This window comes from Plectropomus leopardus, chromosome 14 (assembly GCF_008729295.1).
Source record: "Plectropomus leopardus isolate mb chromosome 14, YSFRI_Pleo_2.0, whole genome shotgun sequence".
In the NCBI taxonomy this organism is placed as follows: Eukaryota; Metazoa; Chordata; class Actinopteri; order Perciformes; family Serranidae; genus Plectropomus; species Plectropomus leopardus.
In genome coordinates, this window is record NC_056476.1 from 7,632,391 (window position 1) to 7,644,929 (window position 12,539).

General features: G+C 36.4%; 1 protein-coding gene across 1 annotated transcript; it reads right to left on the reverse strand.

Moving 5' to 3' along the window:
• Nucleotides 1-592: 592 nt before the first annotated feature.
• Nucleotides 593-10,153, reverse strand: hadhab (hydroxyacyl-CoA dehydrogenase trifunctional multienzyme complex subunit alpha b). Its single transcript, XM_042500730.1, has 20 exons — nt 10,013-10,153; nt 8,178-8,219; nt 7,999-8,069; nt 7,781-7,914; nt 7,375-7,513; nt 7,145-7,264; nt 6,195-6,297; nt 5,342-5,464; nt 5,112-5,230; nt 4,676-4,732; nt 4,438-4,547; nt 4,061-4,195; nt 3,482-3,653; nt 3,244-3,330; nt 3,022-3,162; nt 2,393-2,461; nt 2,011-2,206; nt 1,779-1,893; nt 1,420-1,565; nt 593-1,152 (listed from the first exon to the last, which is right to left on the reverse strand). Exons 1-20 carry the CDS (start codon nt 10,077-10,079, stop codon nt 1,007-1,009), a joined length of 2,292 nt encoding a protein of 763 aa, XP_042356664.1. The 5' UTR covers nt 10,080-10,153; the 3' UTR covers nt 593-1,006.
• Nucleotides 10,154-12,539: the final 2,386 nt, after the last annotated feature.

Consider the following 12,539-nt stretch of genomic DNA (forward strand, 5'->3'; position numbering starts at 1 on the left):
CTGGTAGACACACTGTAAAATCTGACGAGTTGATTTTGCTTTAAGAAAAAAAATGTAAATACAAGTAGTAGTCTTTATTTATGTTTACTCTATATCTAATTGTTAAGCTTACTTAAAATTTAGTTTCATTTTTACTTGATTTTGTGAAGCTGTTGCAACTTAAAAATGACAAGTTTCATTAAATTCATCTTTTGAAGTTTCAGTGACTTTAGTTAACCAGGTATTAACTGTACAATATATCTTTATTCTGCAAGTTGCATACTAGTCATATTTGTATATTTTTTAACATGTTAAGAAAACAGAACTCATATGTCATCTAACTTTATCATTGGCAAAATCCTCTTTCTGATGATCAAGTTACCTCAGAATAACTCCATTTACTGAAGTTACTAACTCTTAAAAAGAACCAGTCAATTTCACTTGTCATTTTTAAGTTGCAACAACTTTACAAAATTAAGTGAATACAAACACAATTTAAGTAAACTTAACACTTAGATATAAAATTGATATGAAATTAAGATTTAGTTATATTTACTTCCTTTTTAATGCAATCAGTTTTCAAGATTATTTTAAGTAAGATCAACTTGTGAGATTTTACAGTGCATTCATCAATAATGAAGAATTTATTTGCCAGATGGAAAATATTTTCTTTTGCCTCCAGTCATTTCACAAGCTGCTCCCTAATCTATACATCATTAAGTAAATCAATAATGTTACAAAAAAAACATCCAATATTGCTCACATTTCACACTCAGTTGCCACTTTATCAAATGCACCAGCTAAAACGAGTACAACAGTCCTGTAATAAAAACTATCACGATGAAAGTTATAGTGTTCAGTTTTTGTTTTGGCTTAGGACTGCTGTATTACACTGCATTAGTTTTAGCTACCTAATAAACTGGCAACTGAGATTATTTTTTCAGCCTCCTCACTGGTGAAATGTTAGGCACATTCTTGTGTCAGACTGGAGGTCGATTAAAATCTACTGGCACACACGGTGAGTCGGTCACTTGTGAAATTTCTTGCTGGGATCGTTTGCATGATCGATGAGGAGCTGGCACGGTGTGAACTGATTCCCGTAAACAGCTTCGTATTGCCTCATCTTCGCTACCAGCTTGTCGGCACCAAAGGTGTCCACGAAACGGAAAGGCCCTGGAAGTGCAAAGATATTTTGTTAAAAATGTTATCACAGGATGTTAAAGTAATAACAGGGATATTGCTTTAGGCTTGTTTTTATTTCTGTGAAGACGTATTGTGTAAACTGAAGGGGACAGGTGGTTAACACAAGTCTGATCTAAATTTGACTGAAAATTTATTTGGTTTTTAACCTAGATTAACCCTTTATGCTCTTCCCATTAACAGAGGATGCAGCCTGGGAGAAAGAGCGGCTCAGACGACCACAACGAGAGTCTAACTGACCTCCAAGGCAGGGGGGGAATCCCAGCCCAAACACAGCCCCGATGTCTCCTTCCAGAGGGTTGTTCAAAATGCCCTCCTGCAAACACAGCACGGCCTCGTTGACGAATCGGGAGACGAGCCTGTACTGCACGTCAGAGTCTGAGGAACTGTGAAAAAAATTTCCAGGTAAGAACAGAGTATCTAATCAGTTAAACATTTTAAAATCACTGTATCACTGTAAACAATCACTGTAAAATGTATTTTTTAAGCAAAGCACAATAGGTTTTGTTTTGTTTATATGATAATAATTCAAAAGAAAATCTGCATAGTTTGTTAAATCACTGCATTGCTACTCATACAATCATGCAGTGAAAACTTACACAGCAGGATTTGGGGTCAGCCTGTATTTCTCAAGGATATCTCCAATTTCTGGGTTTACTTCTCTGATCTTGAGTCCTGGCTGGTAGACGAAGCAACCCTTTCCTGATTTGCGGCCTTGAGTTAAAAAAAAAAAAATAGAAGCAAGGATTAATACATTTTAATAAAACATGCAAACATTGATTCAAACTCAAGCACTTTATCAAAAACTGGGCACAATGTGACCACCCGTACCCTTGAATCCCAGGTCCACCATGGTCTTCAGAACCTCCACATTTCCACCACCGAAGCGGGAGCCGAAAGCTTTGCCGAGGTCCTCGGCCACATGGGCGGCTACGTCAATACCAACTTCATCAGCCAGTGTGGCTGCACCCACAGGGAACCCGAAGCCGGTGGTGAGTGAATCTAACTTCTTGGGGTCGACTCCTTCCTGTGAGAGCAAATGGATGAATTAATCGCATGTATAACAGCTATCCCAGAATAATGCATATGCTTCATTTAACTGAGCTGACTCTGTCCATCATAGGACCTAAATCCTATTACTACTCTACATCACAAATATATATATATATATAATATATACAGCTGCATTTTTAACTGTAGTAATACTACTAACCTGAAGTACTCGTACTGCTTCTGCCAACATGGGAGCCAGACACCTTGTTGTGTAGAATCCGGGTCCATCCTGTAAAGACGAAAGACCTTGGTTTAATATTTTACTAAAGTGCAATAACGTTATAATTATTAACATGCATCAAGCTGCTGCTGTGATAAATATTTTTACTGAATCACCTTCAACCACTTTATTTTTAGTCATTTGTTGTCCTTTTTAAAAGTTAGTGCAGAAAAGGAGAACTAGCACACAGAAGAAAACAGATATCTAGACATGAGACTACATTTCAAATGTTTCTATTTGATACATTACGCACTCAACCAAAGTATTTAGTCTGTTTTGTATTTCAAATATGTATAAAATTTCCATCCAAGTGAGTCTAGTAATTCTAACATAAACCAAAAACTACCATTTACATAAATAAATCAAATAAAACTACAATGAATAGACTATGAGAATTTATGTACAAATAGCACATAACATTAAAATAGTTTACCTATGAAAGTTTATGTAATTGCTGGTAATTCTGTGCATTTCTTTCCTCAGTGCAAAAAAAGTTCAGTTTTAAAAGTGAAAATATCAATTGTTTAGCAACTACATTTAGTAAGACGAAACATGATGCTAAACCTCACCCCAACAACTATGATGACTTTGCCCTGCTTCAGGCCGACTGCCACAGCGGAGGCCGTGGTGTCCTTGGACGTCTGATCAGTGGTTATAATCTCCAGGAGCTGCATCTTGTCCACTGGAGAGAAGTAGTGCATTCCAATCACCTGATGATAGACAGGAAATAATCAACATTGCTTCCTTTCATTTACAAGCATCTTTGTACTAAAAGGCTCGCAGGTACAAACCTTATCTGGTCTCTTGCTGGCAGCAGCAATATCCTTGATAGGCAGAGCAGACGTGTTGCTGGCAAATATGCAGTGAGGGGGAACCACCTGTAGACAAACGTTTATTAGATCGTAGCTCAAAGTCACATCTTAACAAATAGTGTCCTGGATTAAATGCTACAAAAATGATACTGACAAAAAAGGGAGTACATTCTTTTAGTAACAAAGGCCTATCAAGCCTCCTCTCAGTCACACTTACAGCCTCCACCTCCTTCAGGACGGCATGCTTGATGTTGATGTCTTCAAACACAGCTTCAATAACCATGTCCGCCTTTTCAAAGCTGCTGTAATCCAACGTGCCGCTCATGTTCGACAGGATGGAGTCCCTCTGAAATGACGTGATGTTCTTCTTTTTGGTCTTGTCGTTTAGCCTTTATTTTAAATAAGACACACATTTTGGGTTTCAAAACATTTATGCGACATAATGCACTACTTTTCTCCTTCTAAACTATAACTTTATTCTGTCATTAGACTGGAACTATATCGACACAAATTTACTTGCAGGAGCTGTATGCAATATTCAGAACATTAATACAAGATTCCTGCAGCTTTTTTAAACTTTTTTAAAATGCATAAAAAAATTTTTTTTTTTTGGGGGGGGGCTTTTATTGCCTTTAATGTCCCCCCAGTTAACACTGTTAGCTCTGTCAGCACTCTTCGCATTGTTAGCACCTTTAGCTGCTTGTTACCAGTTCATCCACCTCCTTATCCTGCTGTAACAAAAATATCCTCAATCAACAAAACAAGTCATATTTACACGCCTGACGCGTTAACCCACCCTTTGTAAACCTGCTGTTCTCCCCTGGCCAGTCCAGACAGAGTGGTGTCCTTGAGGATTGTGTTCACACCTTTGTCCACAGTCACCTGGGCGATGCCTGCTCCCATCAGACCTGCTCCCAGGATGGCAAGAGTCCTGATGGTAAAAACAAACAAGCAAACAAAAACAACAGGATTGTTGTTTGCGATGATAGGAAGACTCTTATACATCCTTTAAACCAAAGACTCGGGCAGTCTTCTGTTTCTGTAAATCTAACAAGCATATCAGACTTTAGCGCCGACCACGTATTTAACCACGACCAAACAAACTGGTCTGAGCGTCCGTTAAAAATCCAACATCACAAACAGGCGCAGCGTGTGAGAGTGATACACACGTACTTCACTTCTCTTTCGGGAGTTCCAAAGCGGTTCTTCTTGCACGCGACTTGACCGTGGTAGAGACCAATCAGGGCTGCCGATTCGGTGGTTTTTGCCAACTGACCAAAGTTCTGCGACAAACATGAATATTATTAAACGTCACATATTATATTAATATGTGATGTTCAGCTACACAATGTACTTCTGTAAATACTGACAGATACAGATAATACAGATAATGTAGGCCAACAAACGTTACCTGGGACTCCGCTAAGTATCCAGCAACGGGGCCTTGTTCGATTCCAGTTTTCGCACACTGAAAGGGAGAAAAAAAAAGGGCAATTTAGTATCAATTCATGTCAAATAGAAACCAACTTTCTATCAAGTTTAATCTTTCTAAGATTATTAAAAAAAGAAGATTTCTTAAAATAATTATTCATAATGAACAATTGTTGGCCAGTAAAGGTTTGGTATTTAATTAACAAATTACTTAAACATCAATTGATAATCAGTTGCCAGAGAAAGAAGTCATTTTTCTGTCAATTAAATAGTTACTTAAACACCATTTTCCACACCAAACAGATAAAATACAGTTGCACACTGACTGGACTCATTTCTCAAATTCTCCCAATACTTCCAGATTAAAAACAACAGCTGAAGAGAGTTATTGCTGACGAGAAGGAATTTTGACTTACTTCAATGATTTTCAGGGGTGCTGGATAAAGCCCCTTGCTCTGCTTCATAACTTTTCCGTAGACAGTTTTATAAATCTGATTCCGCACAAACTCAAAGCTCATAACGTAGTCTTGAAATTCTACGGAGAAAGAACATTAACTCTTTAATGTAATTTTTTTTTTGATTTATGATGAGGCAAAATAAAGTGACTACAAACAGTCAAATGCTCAATAAACGCAGCACAACTTACTCTCCATCGTGCCTTTCTCTTTTTTGAGAGGGATCTTCTTATTGGCGATCCCTCTGGCATATTCAATGGCAACTTCCTCAAGGTAGTCTATTGTTCTTTCCTCTGGACTCTTCAGGCCGGGTCCTGTAATATGAGTAGAAACAGCACGAACAGATTCAGTCGAACTACTAACCTAAAGGTCAACTGACGCAGAGTAAAATACTCCAAAATCATGCAGTGCTGCATTCAGTGGTGAATCAATAAAACTCTGTTTAACAGCGTTGCTGCAGTTTAAGGCAAATTAAATGTAATACTTTTGAATACTTTTTCATGCCACTTGGGATAAAAATTTAAGACCAATTTTACAATAACCAAAAAAACCCCCCCAAAAACAACAACCATGAACCAACCATTCAGAAGTTCAGGAGAATGTTGCCTAAGTTTATTGATACACAAAACATAAAATTATTGGTCCAGTTGAAAAGTTAGATCTGGTAAGAATTGGGAAACACCTGGCATTTTTTTTTAGAGTTTAATTATTTTGTGGGTCTCCTTCTGTGTGTGAGATTCCACTACTTTTATTCCCATCATGAAGAGTGTAAGACAAAGGATTTTTAAATAAACAGATAAATATTAACAAATTGTGTTGAGATTTAACAATGCAGTCAGAAAAAAAGCAATTCATAAGTCCTACTTCCAGTGTCTTTATACTACTAAGACTTTTAAAAGGTTGATTTCAGACATTTTAATACCAATTAAAGCCTTATTTTCATATTAATGTATTCAGTGTCCTTTAAGACTTTTTAAGGATCTGTGGAAACTCTGTTTTTGGCTGTTTAGAGTTTTTATTTCTATGGGAGTCAAGATTGTCTACCTAGGGTGTCTACAAGTTGGTTGACGAGCCCCATCTTTTTGGCTTTATCCGCTCGGATATTTCTTCCTGTCAGCATCATGTCAAAGGCACTGGGTAGGCCAACCTGCAGGAAATAAAAGAAAAATTATGTGAAATCTTATGTTAGGAACAGAAGTTATATGGTAACAGTCCTGCGCTTTGAAGGACGGAGATGTTGATGGTGGGCAGACGGAAATGATCTCTTAACTGGTCTGCATCATAAACCAATTACGAGCATTAACCAGATTATTGTGTGCTGCAGCTAAGCCATTTCAGGTCTTGTACCTGCCAGGGCTCAACACTCATTTTTTAAAGTGGTTCCCAGGTTTGAAACCAGGCGTTATATTTTCGTTACCAAAACTGAACATATGTTCACAATATTTTGAGTTAAGATACTATGACATTTTATGTCATCTTAACACTGAAATGTGACATAACAAAATGTTAAAAGATGTCATTACAGTAACCAAACAAAAATCTTTGTAGTTTGTGTTATATCTCATTACAATAATATTTATTTCATCTTATCTATTCATTCAGGTTCATCCGGTTTTTCATCAGCTAAATCTATTTGCACATTCGCTTTTGATGTTTATGCAAATGAATGGTGCTCTGACGAGTTTCAGACTTTTAACGCCATAGTCAAACAACTTCATTTGTTTCTTCATTAAGCATGTGCAGCATTTTCTGATTCCAGTTCTGATTGTGACAGAAGAATATTACTAATGCAACCAATATTTAAAAAAAAACAAACAATTGTTGTTTGCTGTCCGTATTCGAGCCCTGCTTACACAAGAAGCTATGTTTTAACTACTATAGGACATTTTCACATACTAATATCTGCATCATCCTGCTTACTGTGTAGTTTTTGTACCTTAACAAAGTCAGGTAATTTAAACAAGAAATGTAAGGAATATATTTCTGGTACTAACCATTTTGGGGAGTCTCTGAGTGCCACCAGCTCCAGGTAGAAGACCAAGCATCACTTCTGGAGTGCCAAGAACAGTTTTCTTGCTCTTTGTTGCAATTCTGTATTGGCAGGCGATGGCAAACTGAAACGCAGCAAGATCCCATTAGATAAAAAATTATTATCAGTCACTTGAGTCAAATATTTCTGATACTATTAAACATATTGCTGCTTGCTGGAATGACTTTTATTCACCTCTAAGCCTCCTCCTAAGCAGGAGCCATTGATGGCAGCGACAATGGGCTTAGGAGATTTTTCAATTAGTTCGAACATCTTCTGTCCTTCCTGAGAAAGTGTGGTGACCTCCTCTGGAGTTTTGCATGCTTGGATCATACTGTAACAGAAACATCCCAGCATGGCCATTTTGACAAATCATTCAAAAATGATAAAAGATCTTAATACTGAGAATGCATAACATTTGTGCTGTGCTTCAGCGACAAACTTTTCATTTAAGAACGTTCATAAGCAGACAGAGATGCGACTAACATAATAATACGTTAATAATGCTGTATAAATAACACAAGAGTCACAATTAAAAGACTTTAAGAGCAGCACACGCTCAAAACTCGATGAGCAGAGGATTTAATAAGATTTCGCTTACTTAATATCAGCTCCTGCAATGAAGCATCCGGGCTTTGCGGAGATGAGGACAGCACTTTGAACAGCGTTGTTGGCCCAAACTTCATTCATGACCTCCGCCATCTCCTTTTGCATTTGGATTGAGAGTGTGTTCACCTGGAGAGAAACAAAAGACAATTAGCTTCACATTACAACCGCTTATATCAGAAAAGGAAAGAAAAATTTGTAATAAGGGCTCACCTTGGAGTTTGGGGCGTTCATGCGTATGACAGCAACATCGCCCTTGACTTCATAGTTCACATGGGTGCGGGCTAAAAATAGAGAAGGAACATAATGTATAGAGGGGTGAATAATTGTGCCACTGGATAGGGTGACCTTATTTTACCTGTATACTGTATAACTGTGAGTTTTTGCATTACCGAGCATTGCTGGAGCTACTGAGAAGGTCCTAAGAGTACCGCCTGAAAAAAGGGAAATGATAGTAAGCAATACATTATTACAGTATTTTTTTTTTTCATCTCAAAGTTCTGAATCAATAAATCAAATACAAAACACATATAAGTGATATAAATCAATCACGATAAACAAGTGAATAAAAGAGAGAGAAAATGCCAGGGGACAGTATACACACACAAAGCCTGAAAACAATATTCATACATACAAATACATCAAAGAGGATGCACTAATTCCTCGTCTTGATAGCCTTCTTGTTTTCTGAGGAGGTGTTTTTTAATGTAAAGTTTTTGCTTCATTTTCAAATGCAGTAAATTAGGGCTTGGTGTTATTTGTACTTAGATTTGTAGATATGATATTTTGCCAAAGGTATGATAATAATACAATATTCTTTGATTTTTTTTGCCACTATAATTATTGATACTAAAAAAAACCTTTTCAGTATGGGCACAGAGCCAAAATAAATGAATCATTTTTTCTGGGAGTTCTGCACAGAATTAACAATTAACATTGATATTTTATTTTACATTTTTTTCCATCTTGACAAGATAATGGTTAGCTGGGTAATGTCTATGTTGAATTTTATTAGTTTTATTAGTCAACAAGTACTTAAAATTCCAGATATTTTTCCAATTAAGGTCTAAAGCTGTTCCAAAAAGTAATCAAATAGGGAACAGAGACAATATCTTTCTGAAACAAATGATGTATTCCTCTTATTATTTTTGGTAGATAAGAAGCATATCTGACCCACGACAGCATCAGCTGGATTCAGAACCAAACACGTAGTTCCTTGTTTAGTTGCAAAATAAGGATTTGTTTACATATAGTATGGTTCTATAAGTCCAGTAAAATATGTGTGAGGTGAGAAGTTATGTCTATAAATGATGGACCAGGTGATACATTTCTGGAGATTATTTCATTGCAGTAATTACTAAGATAAAATTGAGGCCATGTACTTTCTTTCTTTCTTTATTTTTTTTTAGAAATTATTTAAACAACATGTCGTTAAATGTATTATTATAATGTGTTGTGAGGTCAAGGACATTAAGCCCTCCTGATGTATTAATAACAGTTTTAATCTATTATTTAGTGGATTCTATTTAAAACATTATTACAGTCATGTCATGTGTATGACATACTTTACACGTCATCCATCATGCTGCACATTGCCTAGCTGCCTCACCCTTACATTAAACGCATTATATTAAGCCCTGGACTCTGCATCTAAACAAACAGTCCTCGTACAACACACAGGTGATGTGTGAATGAGACGTTCACTTAATGTTGCTGTGACCTCAGACGGTCTGGGACGTGCTGTGCAGCCCGGTGCAAAATGACCCTTCACCTACATTCCCCTACCATTCAGACAGCAATGCAACAGTGGCTAACACAATGACGGATCAATGGCACAAAAATCTTAATATCTGCGTCTCAACTGTCCTCACTTTGAGTCAAAACTGGAATCAAACAGTCTATCTAAAAACTTTAATTCTGAGCTAGAAACTTGATTTCGAAGCAGAAAGCTATTCAGCGACCACAGATAACAATTTTACATTTAAATTTGCTCGCTAAAAAGCTCCACTTTCTATGAATATTCTCATTAAAGTTTCATTGATATATATGTTGAAAAAAACATGCTGTATGAAGCACTGCCGCACATTTCTTCGCAACATTCCCCGGAGCTAAGCTAATCTAACGAGCTAATTACCCATCCACGTTAGCCAGTCTCGTAGTTTCAGCAACATGCTCCGCGATATTCTTTTCTGTAATTTATTTATGCCATGTATATGTAAGTTTATACCTGTCAGTAGGTCATATCTCCTTGGTGATAATCTGGAAAGAACACCAAGGGCTCGTACACCAGCCATCTTAGGAGCGGAGGTCAGTCAGTAGTGGCGAAGACAAGCTAGCTAGCTCGCTGTCAAACTACTATCATTGATACTTGAGAGGAAAGCAAGATCGGCGACTTTGTGCCACTTCCTGGAACTCGGATCAGTCGGATTCTGATTGGCTGTCGTTGAATGTGCCCACATCCTATTGGCTTACTGCGAGGAACTCGTATTTCATTGGTCTTTAAAGAACTACAAAACCTTCCCAAGGCTGAAATGAACCAAACATTTAACCATTGTGAATCGCTTGATTTCATTATCACTTTCTCATTGTAAAGATTTTTTAAAATATTCTTGGACAAATATGACACAGTGTAGTTAATACAAATGATGCATACAGCAGCAAAAAAATAGACTAAATGAAAGCAATAGCAGCATGCAAACACAAGGCGGGGGCAAAAATCAGTTTGAGAGACTTCAAAATACAAACAGAATCATGTCGGGAGGTTTAAATAGCCTTTAGCTACAAAGTTTAGAAAGGTTTTCGTGATTTCATTTAACATTTACATAAATGACAAACATCCCAACTCGCCCTCCGGGCAAATACTTTGTACACAACTTAATGTGTGCAAAGTTTAAATAATTTTGGAACCGTGTGCATTGTTATATCAGGAATATCTCATCAGTAAAAAGAACCAAAAAACTGTGAGGATGTGAATTGCATCAGTGATATATAATTTAATTATCCCTTTTTATGATGTTATCATGTTGTTAATAACATAATTTATTTATTCAATTTTCTTTTCCATAATTATGTGTTTAAAGATGCAAATCCAAATCCAAAAGATGTAGCAGGATTTAAGGACAAATTTAGATTTCATTTTTTTAAACGTAGTTTAATCTCCATCTCTTATGCACCCTTGCTACCACAAGCGTTTCTCACAGATATATTAATTCTGGACATCTCTGAACCTATACCGTTTGGATTTGAAACAATTTCCTAAGACTATGTAGCCTACAAAAAGGCAAAATGCAAATACAGGCAGGCTGACTGCACAACATTTTTATTTTTAAATATAAGATCACAAAATCATCAGTCTACTACAACATTGGCATTTGCCAGAGAAAATAATCATTTAATAATAATAATAATAATTTAGACATTTTCATGATTCAGATGTCTTCTTGTTGCAGTTCTACCAAAGATATATTTCTCCTCTTAAATTCTGTTAAAGCCCCAAATAGTCTGTCCAATATTTCACTAAAGCAGAATGGAAAGACAAATGGAAAGTTTTAAAAATCGATCACAGCACAAAGGTGACACCCTGTGTACAAATTGGTGAACTACATTACATTTACCTCTCTTGGGGAAATGGCTTCTACAGGTATGCACAGGCTGCACTACGGCTGGTTGTTGCTGAGTGTCCCTGAAATTGACTCCAGGTGTTAGGATGGACAGGGATGATAACAGACTGACGATAAAGCTCCTGTCCCTTTATTTGTGCAGCCATTCGTCACCAGCAGCACTTTGCATGATTTTGCATTTTTTCCAATGCAGGTCGGCACTTACAAGACTCCTAGTAAAGTGAACACATCTGTTTCCTCCAATTAAAACATAAAATGAAAATGACAAAGCAAAAAAGGTGAAAAAGAAAAAAGCTAAAATCCACTTCAACTCATTATATAATCATGACTTTAATCTTTGCTACCTCAGATATTTTTACCTCAACTAACAGGAACTGATCACTTTCCTGATATGCTGTTTCTTGCCCAATAATTTACTGTGTCTAACTCTATTTATCTTTCACTGCGGCAAAACAAGATGCTGGTAATTGCTGTTGGAACATTAAAATTTCATAAAGGTCATTAAATGTTATTCTAGACGTGTGCGCCCCCAAGTTAATGATCAAGCTGTGGCCTTAACTAAATCGTGTTAGCACAGTGGTCTAAGAAGTACTGAGAAACTTTGCTGAAAAAAAAGAGTGCCAAGAGATAGAGTATCAAATTACTATTACTGATGCAATGTTGTGTAATACATCAATAGTAAAACATCATGTTATGTCAGATAATCTTTTTTTGTAAAATTTTAATCTCCAAACTAGTAACAGCTCTCTCAAATCAATGTTGGAGTGAAAAGTGTTTCTAAAATGTACTGCAGTAGAATTATGAAACAATTTAAAATGGAGTACGCAAGTAAAGCAGTCCCTTGGAATTGTACTTAAATGTACTTGACTAAAGTTGGTAACTCTCCATTACTGTGCTAGTACTAAAACTTCTACAAATGTTTTGCTTATTTTCTAATATAAATAAAACCCACCAAAACACATTTGGTTGTATTTACAGTACTATTCCCAGTCTTTGAGTGTAATTGAATACATTTACTGTATTTATGTACAATTTTGAAGTACTGATACATGAGTTTAAGCTGCTTCCATGGTGCTTACCTCTAATCAACTACATTTTTAGAGATGAATGTTGCACTTTTTATTACATTTATAT

Bases quoted from the DNA above. Each gene is read 5' to 3' on its own strand.
- hadhab (XM_042500730.1), bottom strand. From the start codon at position 10,079: ATGGCTGGTGTACGAGCCCTTGGTGTTCTTTCCAGATTATCACCAAGG. The intron at 7,514-7,780 runs GTAAGCGAAATC...TTTCTGTTACAG, and splicing joins ATTGCAGGAGCTGATATTAA to TATGATCCAAGCATGCAAAA. The intron at 6,298-7,144 runs GTTAGTACCAGA...TATTTCCTGCAG, and splicing joins CTCAGAGACTCCCCAAAATG to GTTGGCCTACCCAGTGCCTT.